General features: G+C 35.6%; 1 protein-coding gene across 1 annotated transcript in view; it reads right to left on the reverse strand.

Annotated features, from left to right (window-relative positions):
• Positions 1 to 1,272: 1,272 nt before the first annotated feature.
• LOC129514495 (glutamate decarboxylase 1-like) overlaps positions 1,273 to 16,204 on the reverse strand; it is a 28,746-nt gene continuing 13,814 nt past the window's right edge. The window contains exons 9-14 of the mRNA XM_055333117.1: positions 15,273 to 15,337; positions 15,092 to 15,170; positions 10,750 to 10,899; positions 5,381 to 5,488; positions 3,421 to 3,510; positions 1,273 to 1,446 (exon numbers count right to left, since the gene is read on the reverse strand). Coding sequence (XP_055189092.1) covers positions 1,273 to 1,446; positions 3,421 to 3,510; positions 5,381 to 5,488; positions 10,750 to 10,899; positions 15,092 to 15,170; positions 15,273 to 15,337 — 666 coding nt within the window. The remainder of the gene's footprint in view (positions 1,447 to 3,420; positions 3,511 to 5,380; positions 5,489 to 10,749; positions 10,900 to 15,091; positions 15,171 to 15,272; positions 15,338 to 16,204) is intronic.

Below are 16,204 nucleotides of genomic sequence, written 5' to 3' on the forward strand. Positions count from 1 at the left end.
ATTGTAAGATACGTAAAGTGTGCATCATGATGGTTTGGTATATGTATACATTGTAAAAGGAGAAAACTAACACAATTTTTAAAAATATTTAACAAAACTATTTATTCTAACAAAAACCTGTGGTGTAGCAAAGGCACCATTACTATTCCTATTTCAGAGAAGAGCAAAGAGAACTGCTTAAGTCAAGTCATTTGACAAACGTCTCAAGTGGCAGGTGGTGAATGTTAATTGCAGCAAGGTATTGGGCGGATTCTTCGTCATGCACACTTGAGAAGAAACCTACCTAGCTTCAAATTTTGGTTTCATTACTTACCAGCAGCATGATGTTAAACACATTATTTAAATTCTTTAAATCTTCGCCTTCTCATTCGTGAAATGGAGATAATAGATCACTTGAATCATAGCATTAATAGAGAACTAAATGAGACCATGCAAGGTGAAATGCTTAGCATACCATTTGATGTACAGTAAGTGCTCAATTAATGTTAGTTATTATTATCTCCAAAATGGAGCTGAAAAAACGCTAATGACACCATCAATATGGAACGGCCTGATTCCATTTTATGAAATATGGCTGATACACTTTTGGAGAACTGTAAAAGATGTCACTGCAGTGGATCTTTAGAGACATTAAAAATGGTGTTGCAGGAAAAAAATGAATTAAATTATTGCATAGAAGCATAGTAGGCCCACAGTCCCTTCTAAATAAAAAGACAAGGATCAAAGGGAAAATACGTCAGCTGCTGCCATTCCTGACTCTCTGCTCTAAAATACAGAACACTTTATTCATCTGACTGTTTGAAAAAGAGAAACATGATACGTATGATTTTATTTTTGACAGAGACAATACTACCATGTGATATCGAAAATTATTTCAATTCAGGAAATCTTTATTCAGTTAATTCCAACATGTAAATATATGCTAAGTTACTCAATGCCCACAATGGAGCTTCTTCCTTTACAAGAGGAGGGATTTTTGTCTTTCTTATTTACTGATGTGCTCTGAATATACCTAGACAAGTAGCTGACATTTAGCAGATTTTCAATAATTTTGATCAAATTAATGAAAATAACAAATACATGAAGGAACTTGAATTTAATCTATTTATCTTCGGTGAATTGGCTTCCCTTTCATCATCTTAGATAGCAAAGGATAAAAGAGAATCCTAAGTTCTGAAAGAGAGGAAACTGCTTATAGTATTCCTCTCTTATCTTCAGCAGCAGATTTTTTAAGTTGCCATTCACACTTGTATTCAAGCTCATATTGAAGTCTCATAAATCCTTTCCAAGCCTTTCAATTTCATCGATGAGATAGTCAACATCTGCTCGTCTTGTGGCAGGGTTAGAAAAGACCATTCGAAAAAAATTTACTTTGTCCCCACATGGCTGGTAGCTTATCATGGCTGTGCCTTCCTCTATCATCTGTGCTTTAATCTTTGGAGCAATCTGTGTGCAAATGTAAATATTATTAAAAGGTAATTTTACAAGCCTGTGCTCTCCCACATTCTAGATGCCTACATAGCTATCATTAGTACAGAGTAAAAATAGCAAGCAATTTAAAACTATTAGGGATAATTTTTAAGATGTTTAGTACAGGAAAAAAATATATACCCAGCATGTTCTATATTCATACTGTAGCTCTTGTTACTTCATGATTCACAATGACCCAACTCAAAATAATATGAATGTGCTAGAATGCATTAAAGAAGGTTGTATGACATTTTGCTTATATTTATATGGCAATTCAAATAGAAGCATCTGAGAAAGAGGTAAAAAGGAAATAGGCAATGGAAAAATAGTAGCGCAATTTGGCATCATAACTTTCATTGTTTAAATTATTGTACTACACCTTAAGTTTTTCTACCAGGTCACTGTTCTGCAGCAAAACATAGTTTCTTTGTGAGTTTCACAGAAACAAATCCTGTCTGTGTAAATGACAGCATATATGTGGGACCAGATCACATTAATACATTCTTGGGTTATTATTATAGGGCAAAGAGGCACTGGCATTAGGGAAAGCCAGAGGAAGGCATTCTATAACTACTCAACCTGCTGCGCTTCTTGAAACTTTTGCTTCTGCACACAGTTTGCTACTTAAATGCTGCATATGCTATCCATTACTTAATTTCCCCATAAATCTTATATGATGGCAGTGTAGAAGCAAATAGATATATTTATCTACCTTAAAGACACTTCATGTAATGTCTTTCCCTATTTAATATTTTAGTTAATCAAGATGATCATAAAACAATAGATATTAATTATTGCCTGCGGTGTTTTTAAAGAACTGTTTGATGGTCTCCCCCTTGCTTTCTATCCAAGAGCATGTCCCTAAGAGGGACAGCTCTCTGGTAAATGAGCTGTGTGCACCTCAGGAGCCAGCTTGCAAGTCTGCATAAAAACATGTGCCTCACTAGCTCTCAACCGTAGTAATAGCCCTAGTGGAAGATCACACATATACTTAAACAAATATAAAGAGTTTCACTTAATACTTGCCTCAAACCACAAAATATTTAAACAAGTGGTATTGTGAGAAGCAAAAAGCAAAACAAAAAAAAAAATCTTTATTTTTCACTTAGGACTTACAAGCCCAGTGAAATTTTAGTGATACAAAAAGTTAAAGCTCTTAAACACCGATATCAGATGGTTTGTACTCAGTGTATGCCAGGGTACCTCATAAGGGCACCAACATAAGTGGTTGTGATGTTGGCATAACTCAAAGTAAAATGTGTCTATGTGATGCTTGCTTAATACTGGTTAAAAACTTATGATAAATATATGTGATAAATTGCATATGACGGTAGTGATCTTCTTTAATAATGTAATATGAGATATCCCCCTTGTTATGATATTCATTTGGAATTTTTTCCAGTATATTGTTCTTTGTTCTCTAATAAAAGCTCATATCCATGCTCAGGTGATCTTTTGGTAAATATTTCAAATTTTGTAACAGTTCTACAACTACCTCTTGTATTGTTGTTAGCAATTGTGATTATTTACATTTTTGTCTTCTCTCCTACTCAGCGTTCTTAGCCAACTTACGACTTGGATTCTAATTCATTTTATACCTTAAACTTCTATTGGAATACCTAATATGTATTAACTGATGAATGGATTAAGCAAAGAGTAGGAAAATCAGCATAATGTATATTAAGCACTCAATAAATATTTTTCAATTACATATATTATGACTGGATTAATTTGAAAAATGACTGACATGTTGAGATTGAGCTCATCTCTATATAAGTATTAAATCAATGGCTTGGGACCACGTGAGTACCATGTCTTAACATATCAAACTAACCAGACAGATACATTATTTAAAAGACAATGTTAAAATTAAAAACAGCGTGTGCGCATGCACACACACACATACACACACACACACCTACACACACAAACACACACACACACACTTACCTTTTGGAGTTCTTGATCTCTTTCACAACCTTTTGGGATATGTTTAAGTCTTGGTGGGAAATACCAGAAGCAGACATTGGTGAACTCAGGCTAAATTGAGCATAAAAATTTTACAAGTATCTTTAAAACTCTACCTAATTTCTTAAGCATTTCAGAAGTATTTTAATGATTTTATATTTAATATATTACACTTATGTATAATATATATTTATAATATACTTATAAATATATTTAATATTTAATATATTCTATATATTTTAATCTCTCTCTCTGTATATATATATATATATATATATATATATATATATATATTTGAGAGAGAATGAGTTCACACAAGCAGGAGGAGGAGCAGAGGGAGAGGGACAAGCAGACTCCCCACTGTTGTACAGGGAGCCCCATGTAGAGCTCAATTCTAGGACTCTGAGATCAAGACTTGAGTGGAAGTCAGATGCTTAGCTGACTGAACCACCTAGACGCCCCCACTTTTAACATATTTAAGAATAGCTTTTAAGGGTATAATACATGTCAGACTCTAGACACAGACACAACAGACATCATCATTGTCCTTACAGAGTTTCCAGTCTGGCACGGCTTTTGCTGTCTTTCTTAACCTCTCCTACCACAATTCTTAATGATGTTCATATCTATGTAAGTCATTTTTTGCCATGCTCTGTTCTCTCAATTTCCTTCAGAGAACTTCAGCTATCCATTCCATGACCATTCCTCAAAATATTTTAAACAATAATGCTAGTTCCAGTTTCATATTTGAGAAAGATCATTTGGGTTGCAATATGGACAATGGCTTAGAGGAGAGAACAAGTGAATAGAGAATAATATTACTTGTTAGTATTAGGCTATCATAGTAAGTCAGGAGAGAACAGAGATGACTTCACTAAAGCAGTGGCTGTGGGTACAGATAAGAGGGTTTACATCTCCAAAATTTCAACAGATATAAGTAACCTCTGCTGGTCTTTTAAGATGAATTCAAGTTTTCTGGTTTCAGTGACTGGCTGTTTTCCACATAGATAAAAAATATAAGAACACTTTACATAAATTTGATTTCAGAGAGGAAAATAAACTAGTAGAAGATGTATAGTTTTAAAAACAGACTTTGGGGCACCTGAGTAGCTCAGTTAAGTGTCTGACTCTCATTTCAGCTCAGGTGTTGATCTCACAGTCATAAGATCTAGCCCCATCTGGGGCTCCACACTGGGCAGGGAGCCTGCTTAAGATTCTCTCTCTCTCTCCCTCTATCCCACCCCTTCCTCTCTCTCTCTCTCTCTCTCTAAAAAAAAAAAATTAAATTAATTTTTAAATTTACTACTATTTTCCATTTAAAACTGTGAGACTCACCAAAATTAAGATAATAATGTAGTCAGAGGAAGACAATTTTGAAGACAGACGAAGCACATTTTTTTTTCTAACAATTGTTCTTATTAGCATGGCTTTATGCCATTGGATGGTTGACTGGGACTTGGAGAGGAAAATTGACATAATACTGGCAAAAATCTCAAATTTTTCACTAATACCTACTTAGTGGGTTAATAACAATCTACCAAAGATTATGGTAATTTTAAGTCTACCTTCTCTTATGATCTGCTGTCCAGAAACCCAGCTACATATTATAACATACAAGAAAAAAAGCTAGGAACAATTAAATTACTCTTATTTTGTGCCAGAGAAATCAGAAAAGCAATTTAACCAAATAGTTCTAATTGTCCTAAAAAGGAAAATATTGAAAATCATTATCAATTAAAAGTCTTTTGGACCCGTGGCTTGTAAGACACAGAACTTAAAACAGATTTTAAAACCTAGATGATTTACATTTAGATAAGATAAACTATTTATGAGAATTGCTAAGCATACTTCTAAAATTATCTCAGGTAAGAATACTCAGCAAAGTATAAATCCATTAAATTATCAAAAAAAAAAAAAAAGAAGGAAAGAAAGACATCTTTACCTCTGCATCAAACACGAGCTTAAAGTTATCTTTTTTCTTCAAAACCTTATAGAAGTATTTTGCAAGTTCCATATATCTGTCAATCTGTGCCTCAAAGCCACAGATTCCCTGTAATCAAAAAAAAAAAAAAATAAAAGTTTCCATTCAAAAGTAAGTTCCTTTAAATTACATCAAAAAAGTTCCTGAAATTGATTAAAATTATTTAAATGTACTTATATAAATAATAAATAATAATGTATAATAATAATAATAAATAATAAATAATAATAAATAATAATGTGATTATTATCTTACCACCAGTAGGTGTTCTCCATTATCACTTCATTATTTCTAGATCCTCATCCCACTTTGATCCCTACTGTCAGTGAATGTAAGGCCAATTTCTCGGCCTTCTGCACTTCAGTGCCTAGATTTACACACATTTGCTAAATATATTGACATGTGATTCTCATCTGTCTAGTATGTAGAGCAAATTTTTAAAAGTTACATATAATGTTACAAGGAATGAGAGAAATACTATAAATAAAGCCCTTGGCATGCTCACAGGCAGAATGTAATTTTTTTACTAATTAATTAATTAATTTTTAAGATTTTATTTATTTATTCATGAGAGACACACAGAGAGAGAGAGAGAGAGAAAGAGAGAAGCAGAGACACAGGCAGAGGGAGAAGCAGGTTCCATGCGGGAGCCTGATGTGGGACTCGATCTGGAGACCCCAGGACCATGCCCTGGGCCAAAGGCAGGCGCTCAACCGCTGAGCCACCCAGGGATCCCCAGAATGTATTTAAACATTAACAACCATTGAAATTCTGCTCCACCACAGGCATGTAGTTCCGTACTGTATACACTTGGTTTAATTTCTCTTAGAAGAACCCTATAAGGTGGGCAACCGAGGCATAGAAGCATTGTCCAGTCTTTGTTTCCACCCACCTTCTTTCCCATGGTGATTTCTGCTTGTCTCGTGTTATTAAGCACTACACGGGGTGACCCTCCCACTTATATTTTCATCTGAGACCTTCTCTTTGAATCTCAGACTTATATACTCAACTACTCACTCAAATCTCCACTGAGATGACTAATGAACATCTCAAAATGACATGTTCAAGACAACTCCTGATCTTTCTACACAAACTTATTTCTGCCACAGTCTCTCCAATCTCAATAATGTATCGATTTGATCCTCTAGTTGCTAAATCCCAAGACTTTAAAGCTCTCATATTCTTGATCTTCTTTTTCTCATAGTCCATATCTAATACTTTGGTAAATTTCATTATGGTTATCTTCAAAATGTAATTAGACTCTAATATACCTTAGCCTAAATCCACTGCCACTCTGCTGGCCTAATCACTCTCTCCCACATTATTAAAATTGCTTCCCCACTGATCTCTTTGCTTTTGTCCATGCACCCAGAGCCCAAGCTGAGGGTATGCATTCACAGTTATTCTAGGCTTCACAACCATATGAAGTGGTACTTTAGTGGATTCTCAGTACATAAGCCTTTGTAATTAGAGTTGGCTTCATGAGCATACAACCTGCACAATCACATGGGCCCTATACTCAGAAGGGTTTTCTGCTTAATTTATTCTCTGCCATTGCTATCCTGAAATTCTTTAAAATTTTGCCTTGGACTTGTGTTTGTGAGTCAGGTAAGTAAAGTGTCCCTAATGAGACATGTGAGCTAAGGAGATATATGCAACTTCCATGTCTAGCCACCCAATTTACACACAGCATTTGCAATATTCAATGAGCACAGAATTTCACGGCCCCTATGATATGTGGGAGCTCTGGGATTCTCAATACAATACAGGTGAACACAACTGAGTAAACAGGGTGCTAAGAGCCCTAAAGGGGACTTTATCTCAAATCAGAACTTGTTTCCAACAGAATTTGTTTCCTTCACTCCTTATCCTTTTCAATGCCTTCAATGTCTTTCTCTACAGGAAATTAACATATATAGTATGTGTTATGTTTATAATATGTATATTTTATATATACACATATATTTGAAAAATCAATTATATGAATACATGGCTAGAACCAACAACTCTCACAATTTTGAACAAACATTCATTTGGAAAAGGCACTGTTAGTATTTGAAATGCTTAAGAATTGGAATGATGGACTAATTTCTTGTGATAACCACGTTATCATCTGATGCCCAGAAGTTTCTCTTTGAGGGCAGTACGGTTTGGAGGAAGCTATAAACAGTTAAAAGAGGAAGGAGAAAGGCTTGTGGAAAAGTTAATAGAAATTATTGATGAATGATCCTACTTTTGATTCCAAAGAAATGAGGCCAGGGATCATTGAAGTAATTGCCATAGAGCTTACTACTTCCCAGGAATTTTCCATATAGAACTTTTAATGGCATTCATACATATTGAACTGGCATTTAAAAATATCAAGGTATGTGTCTATATTACAAATGAATCTAAGTTCTGTGAAAAGAATCTACAAAGATTGAATATTAAAGACAATGGCACTTCTAGTTTAAGCTTTAGTGGACTCTGTTAGTTCATGCTTTCCAAAAAAGCAAACATCACAATGTGATTAAAGGTGCCAGGATTTTAATAGTGGAAGTGCCTGGGTGAAAGGAGGAGCTGGTTAGAGTGGGAGAAGTATCAGACTGTAAATAAGTCTGAGTCTAAGTGAAAGAGAAAGGGAGGCTAAGTGGGGTGGAAACTTCCTAGACTACCAAGAAGTCCAAGGAAAATTCAGAAAGGTCACTGAGGAGACCTCACACCAAGTCAGCTGTCAGAAGAGCCTTATGCCTCTCAGGAGTGGGGATGCTTTAGAATCCCTGACAGGCTCAGTCATTGGCTGGGAGAAAACTTTGGGAAACAGCCCCGGGACAAATGCAATGATGAAGTTAAGAAAAGCAGATGGGGTTTTTGGACAATTAAACTCCCTATAGCATTCTCATGGCCAAAACAGATTCATATTATGAATCCACAACCAGTCCAACCCATGTAGAAAATCTACATAAAAGGAAGGTTCTGTATTGTATTTGCTTTTGCATATATAGTCAATGCTCGTAGCATCTTACACTATTATATGATTTTTCTTCTTATTTTTATAGCCTATCACAGTATTTTATGTAATTGATTATATTTATAAGTAATATGAATTTCATTAACAATGGCTCCTCCTTCTATCATCAATGAAGTTTTCATTGTGTAATTAGAGCAAAGGAGGACAAAATAGAATTTTTCAATCTTGGAAGTCAAAACCTCCCTGTCGGACCTGCCATGGATATTTCCTGAATTTGATTTCCAGTGTGAGACATGTTTTTTTTTTTTTTTTTATGGGAAAAGCATTTCCATGCCAGTGTATACTAAGTTTTTATGTAATCATCTGCGCCCATTGAAAGGGTAATAAAATATTCCTTATCTCCCCAGGAGTCAAGTGATTATCATTCTGGAGTAGAATGGGATAGAGACTTCCTTTTCTCCACCCAAAGAGGATTCCTTAGCATTTAGGAGTCAATGTAAGCTCTCTCTCCTTCCCTCCCTCTCTCTCAGGGTGGGTGTGCCAGCTGGTATAAGACTCCGGTTTCCTAATTGCAGGGTCCCTGTCCTGTGATAGAAATCTCCTTTGCACATGGAGGGTGCTGTGATATGGCCTCGCTAAGTTGCCCGAATGGGGAGTAGGGGAAGGAGAAACTGACACAAGAGATGTTCTCTAAGTAGATAGTTGATCTTCCTCTGATTTGGAAACCTCATGTTTACAGGAAGGACAAAGTAAATAAATATAGATACGGAATATTCATTGGTCACATCTGCTTTATAGAAGGCCAAACGAAGTGTTTCTCTGATTGTCTGGCTTAATCCAGGCCAAATGTGATTATCTGTATCTTTTGACCTGCAGTTGATAGGTCATTAGCGAGTAATAGAGCCAGTGAAGTGGGTCAGATCAGCTTTTCTTTCAAAGAAAAGAGCAGAAAAGAAAATACTAGAGAATTTCACATTGTAAGATGTTTTCCTAAAACTTTTGTTTTAATTACGTGTGTGTATGTATTACTGGGCCACAGCATAAAATGTATTTCTTTGTGTTAAAAAGTTTAAATGTCACCCCTTTATTATATAAAGGAATAGATGAACTATGTGATCCTTTACATAATCTTTCATATATATATACATATATATAATTTTTAAAAATGTTTTGATACATATTGAGCGTTTGTGAGTTCAAGGATGCCCTCTGTCAACAAGTATCTAGGTGTAAATATTTGTGTAAGGTAAATCGAGGTAGGTATATGCTGTGACTGGCAGCTCAACTTTGGTAGAACTAATAACCTCTTACAGAGTTCAGGAGGTCCCTGAGAATATTTACATAAATAAAATCCATACAGAATCACACTGAGGGATATTTGGATTATAGGTGTCTGACAGATCTGCACAAAATTTTGAGCTTTGTGTTTGCAAAAATTGGAACTTTGAATATTTTTAAAGCAAGCTTAACAAAATTTCCAAACTGGATATTTAAAAATCTCCCGGAAAAGAACTTAGAGAATGCCTATCTTTGAATGAAGAAAATTATCAATGAAACTCCACAATGAACTAAATAATGGCTGATTATCTTCCTGAGTCACCAATGTTCTTTTATCAGAGTGTTGACTATATGACAGGCTGTTGCTAGGTGACTTTGATGACAAGTGGTGTCTCTGATTTTGTGGTAATAGATTTCTAACAACAACAAAAGACTTCAAATTAAATAGCAGGGTCAGTAATACATTATAGATGGTGTTAGTTCATGTCATAGCTTTCATCAGCACAGAACCCAATGTCCATCTTTTTATAGAGGACTGGAAATGAAGTAATAGAAACTTATAAATAAGGGGCAGGCAAAGGGTACAGAACATGTTTTATGTTGTCATAATCTTTGGATAGACCATCTGCTGACCTTAGACGCACAGGTAGATTGCACATCCATGTAACAAATAAGGGTTCACATCTGAGAATCTCTATCAACTTCAAGTCTACTTGACTATTAACAATTCTAATTAGTAGAGGAAAAAAACAGTTTTTCAAAAAGTTGCAGACAAGCTTATTTCTTAACAGATTTTTAGTCTTACAGTTTGGTAGAGTATATAGTAACAGTGGAACATGCCAGATTTTTTTTTCTACCCCAGTTGGAATTTAGACCTGAGAAGCCAAGGTTGTCATCTGTAGTTAGAAATATAGCAGTTAGATAACAACAATACCGTTGTTATCTGTAGTTAGAAATATAGTTTTCTTGAGAGGTATTTAGGAAAATAGTGAGACAAACCTTTGGAAAAGACACCCAGATAGAACTCTAAAGAAAATGGAACAATCTATATATTCTTGATCCAGACAAAGAAGGCCTAATAAAAGGAATGATACATTCCTACCTTTGCTTTCCACATTAACCATAGCTTAAAGACATCAACATGGCGGCCACACTGAATAGTTTTATCCCCTGTATCAAAGTCCACATTGTAGACCTTATCGGGCTGGAAAAGATACCCAGCTCTCATCTGGTTGCATGCTTCCAGAAGACCCTAAAGAAGCAAGAATATATCTATATGTAGGTTACATACATTTCAATAAGAAACCACCATTATTTATTTCAATTAACTTAGCATTTCTACTTTACATGCACTTTTTTGTTACCTTCATTTATTTTATTTTTTTGAATTTTATGAAGTTTTGTATTTTAATTCTGATATAGCTAACATACAGTGTTATATTAGTTTCAAGTGTACAATATAAGTGATTCAACAATTCTATACATTTCTAAGTCCATGCACTTTTAAAGAGAATTTTGTTTATTTTATATAAAAACATGTTACCTTTCTAGGATTTTTGTATATCCAGTTGTCCTTTGGGTTTATCTGGGACAACAGATGGTGTAATTGGATTAACACAATTTCTCTATTTTTCCTTAACTTTTCTCAAAGTCCTTGACGTTTTGTTGCTCTTTTGAAATCATTTGCTACTATGTATTGAAGTTAATGAGAACTGAGGGCCTCGTTCGCTTAAACTAAACTATCCCATGAATCAGCCTTTTGGGTGCCAGTCAGCAAAGTGCTCTGGGAGTCACAGTAGGTAGAGAATAAAGTAACCCGTTCATTTAATTTTGTGCTTCTCACATAAAAGATGTTGAAAACATTCCTCTTAAGTGTTGAAGAATGGAGAAGCATTTGCTTTGGATGGTTAAGAAGTGATCACTAGAGAAAAGAAGTGTTTCCTGTCACCAAGTTAAAGAGGGTTTTCTCAAAGGATGTGCGCCAAGAGAACACAAGCAAGGCCAAATGTGCGTGCACTGACGGGGTACCGTTTAAATACACACCAAGCATAACTGTTGCACAAGAAGCAAATAACAATATGTTTACTATGTGTTTTTTATCAACTGGCCACTTCACAAGTAGTATATCATTTGAGCCTCACAGAAAACTCATAGCATAGGTACTATTGTTGTATCATGTTTGTAAATTGAGGAAATGGATACTTTAACATACTGAGCAATTTTCAAGGTCACACAACCAACCAGTGACGAATCTGGGATCCGACAGAGGGGCAGTTTGTCCTGAAGTTTGTGGTAAACTCATTTCAAGGGAAAAAAAAAAATCACACTCTTTTTTTTTTTTTTTTAAGATAGGCTTGTAGATCTAGGCTTAAAAGTGCAATGTGGTGGTAAGAATTGAAGTATTTAGGGAGAAAGGAATAGAAATGATACATTGAAATGAGTACTTTATGTATCTATATCTTAGGAATCCTATTTCTACGTGTAAATATTTTCTCTTTAGTTTACTCCAAACTCCCCTTCTTTATTTTTTTTTAAGATTTTATTTATTTATTCATGAGAGACACACAGTGAGAGAGAGGCAGAGACACAGGCACAGGGAGAAGCAGGCTCCATGCAGGGAGCCCAATGCAGGACTCTATCCCAGGACCCTGGGATCAACTACTGAGCCACCCAGCCACCCCCTAAATTCCCCTTCTGTTACGTTAGACAGAGTTATAGTTAGTATAGGTTATATCTACTCTTCTGATGTGATGATTAAGCTAGTCATATTTACCCACAATCTGTCACACACCGTGCCCAGGCAGTGGATTTGTGGCAAGCAAGGGTGGAAATGCTCTGCCCTACTGACTTTACAATCTGGGTTACAGGAGGTTAGGTGGGTTAGACACTAAACAAAATACGGCATATGAGTGTGAAATTGTACCCAGGATAAACTCTGTGGAGGAGTTTCACAGTGTTGGAATATTGTGCTCTAAGATCAAAGATTTCACTTAGTCTGAAGGTCTAGGAAAGCTTCTGGGTAAAAGTCATTTTCAAGTTCAGTAGGAGCTAAACTAGAAAGATGTTGGGGGAGGGTGTGGGGGACAAAGTGGAGCCAGACCCTCATAGGCAGAAGGAGAAACTCCTGCCAAAGTCATAGGGGATGAGCTGCACTGCTTCTTCTGGGAAATAAGAGCAGGTCAAGGGATGTCAAGGGAAGAAAGCAAAAGGAAGTAAACGGTGAATAGGAGAGCAGAGGAGGGTATAGGCTGTACCTCCCAGGCTTTGTAGGCGATGTCAGGGATTTTAATCCCCATCGTAAAAGCAACAAGAAGCCACTGAATGGGTTTCAATTTTGCATTATGAAAAAGTCCTCTGGATGAAAGAGATTAACGTGATTAGCACTTCACCTCAAAAACACATGGTATTTCCTTTCCTTTAAAAGATCAAATAAAAGACATTTAAAATTAGTTTTAATTGTATTTTGTGTACAATTGCAGCAATATATATATATATGTATATGCATATCTATATGTATAGTGCCTAAATGTGTTTTTTTAGCATCAGAAAATATATTCATTCAATACTTAACATACTTGGTTTATACTGCTCGTTAAGGCATGAGTCAAAATGGTCTAATGGGCAACCTTAGACACTCAAGTGGTTTAATAGATAGAACCAAATGTTCCTCTTAATTTAAGGCCACACCAAAACAGGCTTATTTTCCAGAGACGACCTTCAAATTAGTGAAAGCTTAGTAGTTTGAGGGTTCTGTTCTACCACCTTTGACCATCTATATGTCTTTTTTATACAAAAAAAAAAATGATAAAACAAGAAAACAGAACCTTCTTGGAGGAACACATGATATGTGATAATAGCGTAAAATGTACTATTTCAACATACTCACTATGGGTGAAGAAGTCAAGGAAGACTGCAAAAAAAAATTTGTATTTGAGTCCTAAACATAAAGGTATCAGAAATCTGAATGTTGAAGACAGACCTGTTAGCAATAGGAAGAGAGAGCAAACTCAGAAGCTTCTTAAAGAAAACAAATGTTAGCCAAATTATAGTTTCCGGGTATTGGACATGCAGGAGTGGACAGGAAGGGGGGACCTGTTAGCCTGCAGGCTTCAAACACAAGGCGGCTGCCATTTTATTGAATATTTTATTGGATATTGAAGGAATATGGCTGCCATGTGACCAAAGAATAGAATCTGAAGCAGAGCTAAGAAGTGTTCCAGCCTGCGTTGCTGAGAATTGCCTAGGGTAGCGAGAATAAAGGCCCTCTAAAAAGAGATAAAGTGGTCACTGAGTGAGGACTCAAGAGTAAATGAGTTTCCTAAATTCCACATATGAGTGAGATCATATGGTATTTATCTTTTTCTGACTGACTTATTTTGCTTAGCATGATACCCTCTAGCTCCATCCTTGTTGTTGCAAATGGCAGATTTCATTCTTTTTTTATGCCTGAGAGAGGGAAGGAAATCAAGAACACCCTCAACTCTAGAGAACAAACTGATGGTTACCAGAGGGGAGGAGGTAGGGGGATTAGTGAAATACGTGATGGGGATTATGGAATGCGCTTGTTGTGATGAGCACCAGTTGTGGTATGGAAGTGCTGAATCACTACATCATCCACCTGAAACTAATATTACACTGAATGTTAGCTAGCTGGAATTTAAATAAAAGTAAATTAAAAAAAAAAAGAGTAAGTAGAGTGCCAGTTAAAGCAGTTTGTAGTAAGAGCACAGACACTTTATTTTTATATCCAAACTCTTTGGATTGCTTGTAAGAGAGAAGGAAAACAAAGCTATAAATGATACTACATAAAATTCATTTGCATTTCTGACAAACATGGAGATAAGAATTCTTAAGTTAAAGTTCATCATTATATCTCTCCTTGGAGAAGACCATGGCCTTATCTCCTTATGTAACATTGCATTTACTATTGTTGGAGATAAAATACAAAAACATACGAGAAGAAAATAATTTCATACAATCCATAAATTTGTGCTTTCTATGCTTAAAATATATTGCAGTTACTCAGACTTATCTACATTTAAAATGAGCAATATTTTTGGCCCTACGCTCTGAGATAACAAATGGGTCAGTGGACCAAATTTGATCCCTAAAAAACATTTTGTTTTTTCGTGGTGTTTTTAATGAGTGGAGCATGAACGGTCAGGTTTTCTATTGACCTCATCACTGCCCATTGTGTCATCCCAGGTCTTATCCATACATTGAGTTACCACTTGTGCTTACAGTCATTTGGTTTTGTGGCACCTCAATGACCCAGTGGCTGCTACTTAAAGATCAAGAGAGAAGGTTCTGTGTAATAGGCCAAACTGTGCTGCACTGTGCTAATTCAATGAGGCCATAATTATATTGGTTTTAAATATTCACAATGAAACTAGTCGTTACCAAGACATCCATCATGGCACTACTTAAAAATAGAAATCATTTACTTTTTCACGGATCAGGATAGCAGAGCACTGAAGGGGGACACCCATGAGTTTATGTGGATTCCAGGTCACAGAGTTGGCTCTAGGTGATAAAACAGCTCCAATTAGTGCTCACAGTCTAATAAAAGAGAATAGAAACCCAAACAGGTTATTTTGCTTTCACCAGCAATGGTGCAGATCTTACCTTTCAATGCCACTGAGTTTAGAGGAGTAGTTTCTGGACAGCAACAATCCACCTCCCCAGGCTGCCTACAGGTACAAAAGATACGTGTTCTTCTATTCTTTCTTTTTAAGTAGCAGAGGCAACTTTTTCCCATGTTAAATTTATTTCAAACATTGATGAAGCTTTAATTGCTGTGTTAGATAATTATAAACTTGGCTATCATTATACTACTTATAAGAACAATGCATTTTAAAATTTCCTCCTATGACTTCTTATTGCCTATTCATGACACAGTAAAGTTTTAGGTTTCTAATTAATTCAAACACCTTCTGTATAATTTCCAGGGACGGATGAAAATGTTGGCATCAGATTTGGCAATACCACAGAGAAATTAACATATCTACCATATTGTATAACTTTAATTTTATCCAACTTTTACCAAAGCTGAAGAAAGTTTTGCCCAAGGTCACTGTACTAAATTAATAGCATCAAAAATTGTGATTTCCTTAATAGGTATTAATTTTAAAATGTTCATTAGAGTAGTGGGCTAAATCTTTTGATTTAAAATCAGTTTGAAGGGGCACCTGGGTGGCTTAGTTCATGAAGTGCCAACTCTTGATTTTGGCACAGGTCATGATTTCAGGGTCATGGGATTGAGCCCTGAGTTGGGGTCCACTCTCAGTGTGGAGTGGGCTTGAGATTCTCTCTCTCTCCATCTTGCCCCTCCCCTGCCTGACCTCCCCTCTCCACCCCCCCCCGCATGCATGCATTCTCTTTCTCAAATAAATAAAAATTAATTAGTTAATTAATTAAAATAAAATATAACTATTTCTTCAAATCGATTTTCTAAATTCTTAGTTGAATAGAGGTTTAGACTATTTTAAACCCCTTGACACATTTATAGCTCTTTCCAGGCTAACATATTGAGTCAATTCTATTCATTATAAAAATTA

This window comes from Nyctereutes procyonoides, unplaced genomic scaffold (genome assembly GCF_905146905.1).
Source record: "Nyctereutes procyonoides isolate TBG_1078 unplaced genomic scaffold, NYPRO_anot_genome, whole genome shotgun sequence".
NCBI lineage: Eukaryota > Metazoa > Chordata > Mammalia > Carnivora > Canidae > Nyctereutes > Nyctereutes procyonoides.